Source organism: Rattus norvegicus, chromosome 1 (assembly GCF_021556685.1).
Source record: "Rattus norvegicus strain SHRSP/BbbUtx chromosome 1, alternate assembly SHRSP_T2T, whole genome shotgun sequence".
In the NCBI taxonomy this organism is placed as follows: Eukaryota; Metazoa; Chordata; class Mammalia; order Rodentia; family Muridae; genus Rattus; species Rattus norvegicus.
The window spans coordinates 200,435,188-200,449,023 of NC_141534.1; the positions used below are offsets into that span (position 1 = coordinate 200,435,188).

A 13,836-nucleotide genomic window follows, 5' to 3' on the forward strand; every position below is an offset into this window, starting at 1 on the left:
GAAGGTGATCCAGTGGAGGGTCAGGGCAAGATGGAAGGAACCTGTCTGGCCTGGGCAGAAAACACCCCTTTTCTCTTGTGAGGATTCCACCAGAGGACAGGATGGCAGCCATGCTGGTGGAAGCCCACCTGATCTTGCAGCTTTTGTGAGACCTACCATGGACTGCTATGCAGGGCAGAGAAGGCGTTCGGGAGGAATGCCTCTCCCAAGTAAGCCCTCAGACCCCAGACTCTGAACAGTACCCAGGTGAACCTGGCAAAGGCACTTCTGCCCCACTTCCAGCCAGGACCCAAGGCAGCCACAGACAGACATCCTGCGTCATCCCCAGGATGATGGTGAAAGCTGCCTGACGCCTTGGATCCTCTAACAGACTCCCTGACCTTCTGGCTACCTGTCATGCCCTCAGCCAGGCTGTTTCCTATCTTTCCAGCGCAGGCCCCACCTGTGAATGTGGAGCTAGGCTACTCCTATCACCCTTCCCTGTGGGAAGATGTCCCCCTGGTCCTTTCTAGCCCAGGGCCTTAGCAGATGGAGGGAGGCCTCTTCCCTTCATGCCAGTCGTTGTACAGTTGTCAGAATCCAGTCTATGTTGCCAGTCAATGGAATCACTTCCATCAGGCGGGGCGAAGTTTTGAGGAGGGCAATAATATGGCGGGTAGATATAGTTCCTAGGAAGTGTGAGTCAGGCCTGAGGTAATTCCAGCAGCTTGTCCCTCCGCAGTGGGAGGGTTGCAGAGACTGGCCCTCTTCCTGCCACACCCTGGTTGACTGCTTAATGTAGCTCCATGAAGCCCGGGGGGGGGGGGGAGTGGAAAAGGGCTTTCTGGTGGCTAAGACCAGACTTGGGCTCCCAGCCCTGTCCCCCACATCTTCAGAGGACTGTGAAGATGAGCCTGCCTTACCTCCCCAATCTTGCTGTCTGCTTAGAGCCCATTCTGAATTCAGGACTCGGCCTCCTCGAGGGAGTCACAGGCACTGTCTGGGCTTTGGCCCTGGCCTCAAGAGTGTATTGTCCTAGTCAGACTGCAGGTACGGCTACTAATGGGTGAAGGGTTAGACGCAGTCCTGATCTTCAACATCCCAGCCAAAGAATGACTTTGCCAAGAGCCCTTGGTGCCCCTAACAGCAGCAGTGGCCGCAAAGAACTGAACAGTGCATGGTGCCCCCAGAGCATCGGGGAAGAGGGAGTTCTGATTCCCGCAGTCATTCCCCTAGTACCCTAGTCATTCCCCGCAGAGCTCATGTACCAGGCCAGCACCCCAGTTGCTAAGCAGGGTGCTCTCCTTGGCTCACACTTTGGCTAGAGGCAGATGGAGCCAAGACCAACAGTTACTCTGTCACAGAGTGCTGTGGAGTGGCTGACAGGGGGTGTCTGTGTGCCTCAGTGGGACTGCACAGGAGGCCTCAGCAGGAACCACACAGTGCAGAGAACATGGAGGTTCCTCAGAGTCAAGCCAGCCTACATGCTGGAAGGTAGCTTCATTGGAGCCAACTGGCAGTGGCTTTAGGAGGATATTATAGGGTCACTGGCTGCTAAGGTTTGAGTGTGGTTTGTCCCCTAAGGGCTCTGTGACAGAGGCTTGGTTCCCGAGGTGACCATATGGGAGTTGTTGAAACCTTGAATGGTTTGGTATCCAGGGGAAGGACACTGAGTTACTGTTCTCAGCAGTGTTTGGGGACGTTCCTTCTCTTCCTCTTCCTCTTCTTCCTCACTCTCCTCTCCCTCCTCCTCTTCCTCTTTTTCCTCTTCTTTCTCTTCCTTCTCCTCCTCCTTTTCAAGACAGGGTTTCTCTTTGTTGCCCTGGCTGTCCTGGAACTCACTCTGTAGACCAGGCTGACCTCAAACTCACAGAGATCTGCCTGCTTCTGCCTCCCGAGTGCACACCACGCTCAGTTTGCGGGTGGTTCTTGTGGACAGCAAGCAGGAGAACCTGCTTAGCAGTGAGTCCCTGAAGTTTAAGCCTGAGCCCTGAGTCACTCTTGCACCACGCGCTGTCCTTACGCTCTCTCTCTCTGAGGCCTAATGTAGGACTAAAGTTGGAACTACAGAAATGCCTCTTCTTTATAGTGTTGCCCGGGCTCTGGTACACAGTAATAGCAAGATGGACTGATATCCTGCTAGACTAACCTGTGGTCCTGTCCTCCAGGCCTGGCGATGAGCACCATCCAGAAGTGAGGGCAGATGGGTACGTGGACAACCTTGCAGAAGCCGTGGACCTGCTGCTGCAGCACATGGACAAGTGACCGGCCTTCCGAGACAGTGGACGAGGGCACCCACAGCTCCCGTACTCCATCGCTGCACCCTCTTCCTACATATTCCAGACCCCAGGCTACCCAAGGCTTTGCCGATCCTGACCCTTGCCCACTGCACTGGGCAGGTGCTGGAAGTTCTAGGATGCTTGTCCCTGGGCCAGAGCCAGCCATCCCCTTCCTCAGCCTCCCTCTACTGACTCCCTGTTAACATTCCTCCCTCCCTAGAGTCTGGGCAGAGGTTTGTTCCCTGCCTTTATGGCCTGCTCCCCTCCCTGGCACATGCCATGTTTCCCATAGTGACATTCAGGAAGAGACCCGTTAGACCTCCAGAAAATAAAACCCTCAGGCTGACAGGTCCCTCTGAGACTGTCTGAGTCTCTAAACTCCTTTAGCCACCTTTGGCACTTGGTCCTTTAATTGGCACCATTCAATTGGATCATGCATTGACTCCTCATTGAACTCTCTGATGTGAGGGACCTACAGAAAACCCAGAGCTGAGCCAGCCTGCCCACCACCCACAGCCCTATCTGGCTTCAGTCAGAGTGACTGATCAGACTCTGCCCCCTACCCCTGTCCTAGGAACCAATGCCAGCCCACTGTTCTTCCTGTTCCCCTGAGTTACCCAGACACAGGCTGGGGCAGCTCTCAGGAAACTGAAGATCAGCCTCCCATAGAGCAGAAGTGCCCACCTCTACAGTCAAGGGTGCAGGCACAGAAAGCACCTTAGAGTCCGGATGGACAGACTTGAATATGTTGTTTCCAGTGCACAGAGCGACCTAATGGCTCAATAAACTTGGCCTCAACAGTCCCCTTTGACTCAGCCTCTGTTACTAAGGGTCCAGAGTGGGTAGAGAGAATGCAGGCCCCAAACAGGGTCTTAGATTCTGATGCCACTGAACAGTAGAGGGGCAAGGCTACAGATCTTCTCCCCTGCTCTGACCCCTTTAAGAAATTAAGAAATGGAGACTGGCAGGGTGTGGTGGCACATGGCTTTAATCCCAGCACTCAAGTGGCAGAAGCAGGTGGGTCTCTAAGTTCAAGGCTAGCCTGGTCCACAAAGGGAGTCCTACACTGAGAACCCCATCTGGGAAAAAAATAGAGAAAGAAAGAAACCAAGCAAGCAAGCAACGGAGTCTGATAGTGGTCAAGGAGAATTTCTTCATCTCCAGTGGAAGAAGACAGAGGACAAACACTAGCACCACCTCCTCCATTCATTCATTATAAAGATACAATTTTAAGTTCTGTTTATCAGTATGTGTCTGTGTGTATGTGTGTGTATGTGTGTGTATGTATTTATGTGTGTCTGTGTGCATGTGGTGTTTGTGTGTATGTTTGTAATATGTGTGTGTGTGTGGTGTGTGTATTTATTTATGTGTGTGTGTGTGGTATTTGTATGTTTGTTGTGTGTGTGTGTGTGTGGTGTGGTGTGTATGTGTTTGTGTGCGTGTGTGTGTGTGTGTGCGGTGTGTGTGTGTGTGTGTGTGGTGTGTTTGTGTGTGTGTGGTGTGTGTGTGTGTGTGGTGTGTGTGTGTGTGTCTGTGTGTGTGTGGTGTGTGTGTGTGTGTGTAATGCCATAGGTACACTTGTGGAAGTCGGAGGAACAGCTTGTTCGAGTTGGCTCTCTCTACCTTTCCATCGTTTCTGGGAATCAAACTCAGCTGATAAGGCAAAGCCCCCTTTCCCAGTTGAGCCCTAACCAGCCCTGAGTTTTCATTACTACAACAAAATCGCAGAGGCAGGCTAAGGGTGGTGCGGTCACATGCTTGAGATTCTAGCATGTAGGGTTCAGAAACAGGAAGATTGTCAGAAATTCCAGGCCAGCTTCAGCTACATGGCAAAAATGTCACAAAATGATAACAAAAAATGGAAAGGGGGAAAAAAAAGAAGAGTGGGTTTTATATCGTTCAGTTGAGAAGGTTTGGAGGGTACAGCCTTGACTGAAGTCTCATAAAGACCTCATGGTATCTTCCATGGTGAGACAGGAAGACAGGGGATGGCCCTTTTGAGGACACCCTCCCCAGCTGATCTAAGGACTTTCCACATTTTAAATGTCCTACCAGCTCCCAACACCACGACTCCAACTTATGGCTTTGAGGGCAACAGAGCCCTCTGCAATCATAGTGTCCCCACTAGGCCTGGCAATGGTGAGCCATGCTGTCCATGGTGGGACCAGACTAAGGGCCTTCTCCAAGGGTCCCCTGGGACAGTACTCCCTCCCCGCAGGTGTCAGGTTTTAGAATCTGATGAATGGATAGCTGATATTGTTCCTTCTTCTCTAACTGATCCAGAAGCCACTACTGATGAATCTCTTGGGCGACAATTTATAAAAAGAAGTTGTCTATGGAATTAGCCCAGTGGGTAAAGACGTCGGCAGGGAGATAGCGCTCTGAAAAGGAAGTAGCTGCAATCCAGTTAAGTCAGTTAATTGTTAGCTATTCGACCATGAGGCCTGAATTGACCCCTAGAACCACCAAGCACTTGGGAGGCAGAAGCAGGCAGATCTCTGTGAGTTCGAGGGCTATTCTCTCCTTCTAGAATAGTTCTAGAATAGCCAAGGCTACTCTGAGAGACCCTGTCTCAGAAACTAAAGAACGGAAAACCAAGAACAGAACAACAAAGGGTGTATCAGTATGTATTTATTATATATATATATGTACATATACATATATATATTAATATTCATTGGCGTTTTGCCTACATGTATGTGTGTGTAAGGGTGTCAGAAGCCCTGAAACTAGCGTTGCAGTTGTGAGCTGTCATGTGGGTGCTGGGAATTGAACCCATGTCTTCTAGAAGAGCAGCCAGTGCTCTTAACTGCTGAGTCATCTCTCCAACCTCTGCAGTGTGTAGTTGTAACCCCTGTGCTAGGGAGGTAGAGACAGAAGGATCCTGGGGGGCTAGATGGCCAGCCAGCCTGGCCCAATCAGTGAGCTCTAGGCTCAGTAAAATACTATCTCAAAAAATAACAGGCCAGATGGCTCAGTGAGTAGGAATTTGCCACCAAGCCTAACAACCTGAGTTTGATGCCTGGGACCCATACGACAGGAGGAGAGAATTGACTCCTGTAAGTAAATTGTTTTCTGATCTCCACACCAGTGCTGTGGCCCATACACGCATGCACACTCAAATAAATATAGTGAAAAATAAAACGTAAGGTAGAAAGATTGAGGAAGACATCTGACATTGACCTCTGGCTAACACAAACACACCACACACGAGCGTGTGCGCGAGTGCTCGCGCGCGCGCGCGCGCACACACACACACACACACACACACACACACACACGGGGTGGGGGGAGGAGAGAGAGAGGCATAGTCTGAAGACCAAGCTGAGGTTGACATCTGGCCTCCACGCATGTGTACACGCTAATGCAACTGTGAACATGTGATGGAGTCAGAGATCCCCTGAGATCCCTAGACAGTGACACTCCCTTTGGCACTGTGAACACAGCAGTGGGGCCTTAGTGGGCAGGCTGACCTCTAGTTTATCAAAGGAGGAAACTGGCTGAATGTCTGCATCAGGATGAGGGGCCACCAGTTTGACCAGTGTCATTGATCTTCAAGGGAAGGCCCTTGGCCTCTTAGCTGGATGTACAGAAAGCTCTAGTACAGTTCCACAGCAGCTCAGAACAGAGGGAGTGTGGCCACTGGAGCCATTGCAGTGGGCTGAGCTTGCTAATGAGTGTGCCCCATGGGTATTGTAGTTCTCCCACGCCCCCCCCCCTTTTTTTTCCTGAGAAGTTACCAAACTGGCTCTCCTTGGCTGGTTTCTCCAGATAAGCTGAGTTTTCTCTTTCTGCCAAGGAGTGGGCTGCAGATCCTGTCTGGTCTGCTCAGAGACCACGTTGTCCTCTGAACCAGAGTGAACTCAGAGAAATGGTCCTTAAACTCATCCAAGGTCCAGGAGTAAAAGGCAGAGTAGAGACTCCCAACATCTAGCCCGTGTCTTATGCTCTTTCTGAAGCTGGAGTCTGAGATGCCCCATCCAGCCTTGTCTGCAATCCTGTGAAGGTGGCCTGTGGTGACTTCAGGGCTACAATCATCCAGTGCTCAGCTGGCCTCTCCCTCCAGAGAGGATCCATTCCTGCCCCTCTAGAGGCGATGGCCTCCTGCCTTGATGCTTCCCAGGGTGACAGCACTGCCCAGCAGCAGAGCCTCCCTTCTCTTGATCTGTCAGCTGCCTAGCAGTCAGCCTGTAGGATTACCACACGGGACCCATCTGCCTCAGACTCTCTTACACCCTCAGCAGGTGGAGCTGGCAGGAAGAAAGCCTCCTACAGGTCTCTTTAAAACGGGAAGAGCCAGCCGTGTGCTCAGGGACCCACCTTCCAAGCCAGTGCGAGTGTCCATGGATAAGAGATAGGCTGAGCAGTTTGGGGTATAGGACAATATTACATAGGAAATACAACCAAAAGGTTTAAAAAGAAACCAGTAGCCACTTGGAGGTCTGGTCACTGTCCAGGTTGGGCATTTGGGAGCGGGGCTTTTTTCTATGCACATTTTGGGAAAGCGCTGCTCTCACACAAATCCATTGTTCAGATGGGGGCCTCACCATCCCATGTTCAGATGGGGGCCTGCTTAGTGATTAGGAACACCCTAGATGGATGAACCCATGAGCCAGCTGGCCTCAAGGACTCCAGAACGCTGAGGCCTGCTGCTGTCCAATGACAGGGCACTGAGTGCTGCTGCTGCCTGTGAGCCCAAGCCTGGCTGTGAGCAGGATCCTAGTTTCAGCAAACCTCAAGGTGCAGGAGACACAGCAGTGCAGGGCAGAATCAGGACAGAGGCCTGTGCATGTTGTCAACTTGAGCTGGAGCAGGGATTGGATGAGGCTGGTGCCGCTGGAGAGTAGGAGGTGCAGGTTAGGGAACTCTTGTGCCCCTGCCTTTGGGAATCTAAGGAGCGGAACTGTGCTTGGCAGCTTTCCTTGCCCTCTGTCCTGCTATTGTGAACTACCTACTGTATATGTAAGGCAGAGGACTGGTGTCCTGGCAAGACTAAATGGCCAGCCTGGGATCTCGCTCACATGCCCTGATTTTAACTGTGTATATGGTTGCTGGTATGTGTATGCTGTGTGTATGGGTGAGGTGTGTGTATGTGCCAGTGTGTATGTGATGGCCTTTACCAGACAAGCTATCCCTACCCCCCAACCACCAGCCTCAAAGGGTGGCTTGTGGGGGAGTTTTGAGACAGGATTCTGATACTTAGTCCAAGCTAACACACAATCTTCCTGCTTCAGCCTCCTGAGTGCTGACTGGGGTTACTCTGGAACACTTGTTTCTTTGTTTCTTTCCTTTCTTTGTTTCTTTTCCTTCCTTCCTTCCTTCCTTCCTTCCTTTCTTCCTTCCTTCCTTCCTTCCTTCCAGTGGATGTTCTGCCTGCATATGTCAGTGTACCACATGCATTGGATCCCAGATGCCATCAGATCCCCTGGAACTATAGTTACAGATGATTTATGGCTCCTGTGTTGGGCGCTGAGGATTGACTCTGGGTCCTCTGGTTCTTAATGACAGTGCCATCTCTCTGTCCACCACCTCCCTGCTTCTTAAGTTACACATTCACATGCCATTTTGTTTGACAAGGGATCTGTTGCCAAAGAAGCAAAACAGAAAAGTAGTCTAGGATGTCACTTCTAGATTAGGATGCTCTGGCCACAGCAGAGGGTCTGGGAGAACATTCCAAGGCCAGATTATAGAGACCAACATTGGGTGACAAATTAAATGTACCTCTCCACTGGAGTCCTCAGGACTGCAGACACCACAGTGCCTCTCCTGAGCTTTAGTTACTCATGTCTCTGGTTTGGAGGGGAAGCACAGGACTGAGTACCCATCCCAAGGGTACAACTATGTGTTGTAGAATTCCTAACTGTGCCGCCCTCCTCCATGGCGGCAGAGGTCCTGAGCTGACAGCCTAAATATATAGCCTCCAGGGATCCTCTATGAAGAAGGATGTTGGCTGCCCAGGCCTTGCAGGCCTCTCAAGTGGCCTGTCTCTTAGCGGGTCAGCTTCCTTGGAAATAACAGCGCAGCATGCCCCCCAAGCCAGTGTGGTGTCTCCAGGCTTCTCTGCAGCTCCCTGTGATGGCGGCTGTGGCTATGGGCAGCCCTCTCCGGCAGTTGCTCCCATGGCCAACCAGCACTTCGTCCTCTCCCTGAGGCATGGGGACATTAAGTCTGTCCTGTAGTTCTCTCAGTCCAGAGCTAACGCCCCCATGGACAGAGTGGCCAGGAGAGGCTGCTGGTTCACTGCACCCAACAAAAAGCACAGAGCTATGCCCAGGCAGCTGGGTGTTGAACCAGGAAGCTTTATTTACACAGTAAAAGTAACAAGCAAATTCCTGAGACTAGAGCGGCTGTAGTGCAAGACAGTCGCGGCCTGTGGGGGAAGGCAGGCAGTGGTGTGCGGTGCTAGTGAGAAGACCCAGCATGGGCTGCCGTCCTGGTGGGGGCCTGACCACCGCACCCTCCGTTCACCACACTGCCTGAAACAGTACCGCTGAGCACACGTGGCCCTAGCACAGCCTGCAGGCCCATCTGTCCCTGACCCCTGGGCACCCCCGCAACACTGACAACGCACTTCATTTGCCAATGAGACTATGCTACTGTCAGGCTACCCTACCTAGCCTAAAGAGCCCCAACAGCCTGCAATTTAAAGTATCTTTCCCTTCCTCCTTCAGGGTAGCACTGGGGGGCGGGGTGGGGCGGGGCGGGGCGGGGCTGGACCAGTGGCATGGGTATGGCAAGGAGCAGCATCAGGGGCTGTATGGGCAGAGGGTCCCTGAGCCCTGGCACCTGGCTTATATTTTTAAGTGGCCATCATTCAAGTAATTTTAACCACATCAGTGGAAATGGGGTGCAGGATCCAGGGGTGAGTTCTAACTGCTGTGGACATTGAATGAACCCATAAAAAAGTATGGCCATTGATCTGCATAGGAGACTCATCTAGAAATTGGGGTGGGGGCATTTCCTGTTTAATGTGGACCTTTCTTTTATTTAACTTTTCTTCCTGCATACAAATTTAGAAAACTTCCCTGCTACAAAAAGAAAAAAAAAATTTTTTAAAGTAAGGCTTTCTGAGAATATGCATCTGCATGTGTGGGCAGAGCAAGTTACAGGCCTACTGGAGGCCGAGGTGCTGGCCAGCTTTTACCTTCACCACGCATGAGTAAGGCAAGAGTGGGCAGTCATGTAAACTGTCTAGGCTGCTGCCCTGAACTCAGGTCAGGTTCCCAGCAACTGTGTCGGTGGCGGCCTCTGGAGTGACCGGGAGTCATGTGCTCAGAGGCCCTGTTGGGTCCCAGTTGGCTTCGGTGGATGCTCTGGACCTTCAGGCTGCCTGGACGAGTGAGCGAACAAGCCCACCCTCAGCCTCTCGAGGGGATGGCATTTGCTGTTGCCTGCACTGAAGCCAGGGATCCCAGTGAGGCAAGCCAGTCTGCCTGCTGCCTGTGGTGCCGAGTATATGGGAGCCAGGGCGACCTCTCAGGTGAACCTTCCTCTAGGATATCCAAGACGAGAGGTGAGGGGCCAGTGAGTGGGGTCCATGAGTGGGTCTTGTCTGGGTCACGTGACTGCTAATAGTGACTAGAAACCTTTTAGACAAAATCTGCTTTGCTTGATGAAAAGAACATCAGCAAATGAACACACTGGACAGAAAAGCTACCGCCATCTTTTCTGGCTGCTTTTGCTGGGGGCTTGGGCTGAGGCCTTAGCCAGACAGGGGCAGTCAAGAGAAGCCTGAGGAAGTTAGAAAGGGCCAATGCCTACCCCAGGTTTGGAACATTTCTGCCCAGGGGAACAGTCTCCTAGAGGCAGGAAGGAAAGATAAGCTGTCACTCAGCAAGTTCCTGTTTGTCCTTCAGCCACCAGGCTCAAGGGACCTAGTCTAAGATTAAGTCATCCACGCAACAGCCTTAGGACACACACCTGCCACCAGGAGCCCCTGGCCCCAGTCCCCAGGGGAGGCAGCTGGCAACCGGCCTATGCTTTGGCCTTAGCAGGCTATGTGAAGCAGACCAGGGGACAGGGCCCAGCCTCTCTTTTCCTTGGGGATGGCTTTAAGCATGATGAAGTTATTTCAGATAACAAAATCATCCACTGTGGGCTCTCTGGGGAACAGGGCACTGGTGTATACACCCCACACCCTCTTAACTACCTCCCTCTGTGACCCACCCGGCAGGGTTCTATGTCATGCATTCACTAGCTTTCTACTTTGCCTTTTTAGTGCCCCCTAGGCCATCTGGACCCCCTACCACCACCACATGTACTCACCAGGCTACCTGACCTGGGGTTATTGGAGTGCGGGGCTTTCTGTACCTTTGGGTCTGATTTTAAAGAAATGTTGCCTATACATCAGAACTTGAGCCTCTGTTCTTCTGGTGAATAGACAAATTAAAGTTTAAACAAAGGATTCCCACTGAGGTCTTTAGGAGAAAGGTAACAACCATTTGGGCTCAGCCAGCAGAGGATGAAACCTCGAGGGTAGGCACAGCAGAGCAACTACAAACGTGCCTAGATCACATGTCCGAGAACCCAAGAGAATGCACCAGTTACTTTTAGCCGTATGGGAAAACAAGCCACTTGTGTAAGCCAGCCCACTTGCTATTGTCTGCAGAAGATGCCAAGTTTGCTAAAAGCCAGAGTCCCAAAGTGCAGAGCCCTGTAGCATGTCTGCAGGGAGGACTGAGGGAGCTGCCTGAATGGATGCCCTCTGGGAATTACGCTGGGAGTGAGGAGCTGCACGCAGGAGTGTGATTCAAGCCATGCTGTGGCTGGGCCTGCAGAGGAGAGCCTCAGGGCTGGGCTCACATCAGTGGACTGGGGGGTGGGATGGGGTGTCTTGAAGCCAATGGCGGTATGCTTTCATTAAAGCCAGCAGTGTCTGTGAACAAGCAACCATGTGCCAGGAATGCAGCGGAGGCTTCCAGGCCCCCAACATGACTGCTACAGAGGGAAGCCTGCAGAGTGGCTAGCCGGCAAGCATGCAGCAGACACCCCTCTGCCCAGGAATGTACACAGGGCCAAGACTCCTGCACCTGCCTGTAGATCCTGAGGACACTATGAAGAGGTCATCTTGTCACTGACATCTCTATACATAACTGAATCCACTGAGCTCAGCACTCAGGGACTGGAGACAGTAGGAAGGCTACCAATGCCAGCCTTGCCAAGGCAGCCCCTGAGGTGGCAGAGATGTGGGTGATTCTTGGTGCCGTGGGAGAGCTGACAGGCCCACCTTTCAGTCAACACAACCACTGAATGCCTACCCAGTATGGATGGCTTCTGGTCATCCCTAACCTATCCCCTGATCCCGAAAAATGGGACATGGATTATCCCAGAATCCCTGCCAGTGCCCCAAATGGATTAAGGCCACACGGTCTGCTGTCACTACAAGAGGTGTCTCCCGAACCTTTCCAAGCCTGGGCCAGGGAGACCTGGGAGAGAAGGCACGGAGTAAACTAAATAAAGGAGGCTTTGGGTAACTCCTCAGGAGGAACCTGAGCGGGGCTATAAGGGTGCTCAGGTCCCTAGCACCCTGCTTGAAGGATGCAGCTGGCCCAGCCCTGCTGGAGAGTGGCTACCCAGCACTCCATAAGGAGCAAAGAGGAGGAGACCAAACCGAAAACCTGTTTTTAGGCTACAGTAGTTCCATGGAACTGGTGGGAGGCCAGCTGCTGCCTGTGAGGTGTAGCCAAGTTGCCTTCACAAATTTGGGCACTGCAGGGTGCTGGCTGGTTCCTTGGAAAATGGCTGGGCTCCTTTTTCGGGGAGCTTTTGCCAGACCCAGGAGCCAGGAGCCCCTCTGGAGTGCCTAGAGGAAAGCCTCCTCCCCAGACCATGGCCATGGCCCTCAGTTGTTCTCTATCTGCTCAATGTCCAGCTCGCCGTCCAGAGAGCAGAGGCTGTTCCTGCAGGCTCCCCTGTCCCGCCAGGCTGTGGCCGGCTCCCCCTTCCTGCAGCAATCCTCATCCAGACTGCAGCCATCTGACTCATCACAGGATAGGTCCTCCTGGCCCGTAAACTGGTCATCAAAGGAGTGGGGGACAGGCTCCGGAACAGGCTCAGGAACTGGGGTCCCAGCGGGAGTCCTGCCCCCTGGGCTGGAGGCTGAGAGCAATGCGGTCCAGGATCGGGTACTGCTGACGAGGGCAAAGGGGCTCTGAGAGCTGTGCTCGTCCACCCCCATGTTCAGGCAACTGAGGCTGCTGAAGGTCTGACAGTTCTGTGGAGAAGAGATACAGTGGTCAGTGAAGGGGCCGCACACCCTACAAAGCCACTCGAAGTTCGTAGTTAATCCGTTAGGCTGTAGCAAGACCACCAGCTCTGAGAACGGTTCATGAAGTACCTGTAGCCACTGAACACAACCTGTAGCCAGTCTCTACATAAAAGGCAAGAATGTGATGAGGCCCACTTGTGGGCAGCCGTGGTGAGATGGGTAGACCTCAGACTCGATTGGTGAAATCTTAAATTAGGATGTGACACTGAAGAGGGAGTAGGTCCTAAACCAATCTCAGACAAGGGGCATCTGGAATGAAATAGCCTTAGATCAGACACCTTGTTTATTTTATGTACATGAATACATTATAGCTGTCTTCAGACACACCAGAGGAGGGCATCAGATCCCATTACAGAGGGTTGTGAGCCACCATGTGGTTGCTGGGAATTGAACCCAGGACCTCTTGAAGAGCAGTCAATGCTCTTAACCGCTGAGCCTTCTCTCCAGACTCTCCTGAATTTTTTTTTTAATCCAAATTTTTGACTGAGTCTGAGAAGACAGCTTAAGGTGTGTGTGAAGAACAGATACAAGACTTTTCTCTTGGTATTAGAGTCTGGACGTCCAGAGCCTTCTATGTGCTAACTCCGCCCTCTGCCTGAACTACATCCCCAGCCCCACATGAACACCCATAGCCACACTGTATTAACTAAAACCAGTGAGTGACCCAGATTCCACATGTCCTTTCAGACAAGAGACTCAGACTCGGGTGGTAGTGTGCTCACTGACACAGTATCACATTTCTTACAAGAAGGGGGCCAAGTTAGATGGAATCAGCACCAGGCTACACTGTGGCCATAACCCCTACCCACTTCCTCTGACCAGAGTGAGGTGGGGCAGGGCAGGGAGGGGGCGTTGGAAATCTTTATCTGATGTCTTAATTGAGTATTATCAGAATCATCCAGGGATCTGGTTTGATCTGAGTTCTGAGTTCCTTCTGAACCTGAAGAAGCAGGTATCTGGAGGGCAGTACTTCTGACCCCCACTGATCTCCAGCAGGAGGAGAGTCAGCAGACTCTGACTGCTTCTAGCCTCAGCAGCTGGGGGTGTCTCAGTGGCCTCATGGGAAAGAGATGTTATAGTAACAGCTGCAGAGAGAGGAAGTGCGGCTGCACGAGAGCTTCCCCCTGGTGAGGCACCAGGTATAACTGAAGGCAACATTGAAGCCAATACTGTCTTAAGCCACTGACCAGAGTGTCAGGCCTGACACAGTACAGTGGTGCCATCAAACCATAGATTCCACAACACAGTTCAAATGTGGGGCTCCTAATCAGACGTGGACACGGGCTGTGGGAGCCAGGGGCACTCGTGGCC

At 52.2% G+C, this 13,836-nt stretch overlaps 2 protein-coding genes across 7 annotated transcripts in view; one reads left to right on the top strand and one right to left on the bottom strand.

The window, feature by feature from the left end:
• Lhpp (phospholysine phosphohistidine inorganic pyrophosphate phosphatase) overlaps positions 1 to 3,061 on the top strand; it is a 91,161-nt gene extending 88,100 nt beyond the window's left edge. The window contains exon 7 of the mRNA NM_001009706.1: positions 2,148 to 3,061. Within this exon, the coding sequence (NP_001009706.1) occupies positions 2,148 to 2,244 (97 nt within the window). The 3' untranslated portion in view covers positions 2,245 to 3,061. The remainder of the gene's footprint in view (positions 1 to 2,147) is intronic.
• A 5,476-nt stretch (positions 3,062 to 8,537) lies between these two features.
• The window catches only part of Fam53b (family with sequence similarity 53, member B), a 102,343-nt gene continuing 97,044 nt past the window's right edge, over positions 8,538 to 13,836 (bottom strand). For 5 of the 6 annotated variants that reach the window (XM_087561006.1, XM_087560992.1, XM_087561004.1 and 2 more), the window contains one exon: positions 8,538 to 12,471. In XM_087561006.1, coding sequence (XP_087417132.1) covers positions 12,100 to 12,471 — 372 coding nt within the window. In that variant the 3' untranslated portion in view covers positions 8,538 to 12,099. The remainder of the gene's footprint in view (positions 12,472 to 13,836) is intronic. The other variant, NM_001107556.1, reaches the window with a different exon arrangement.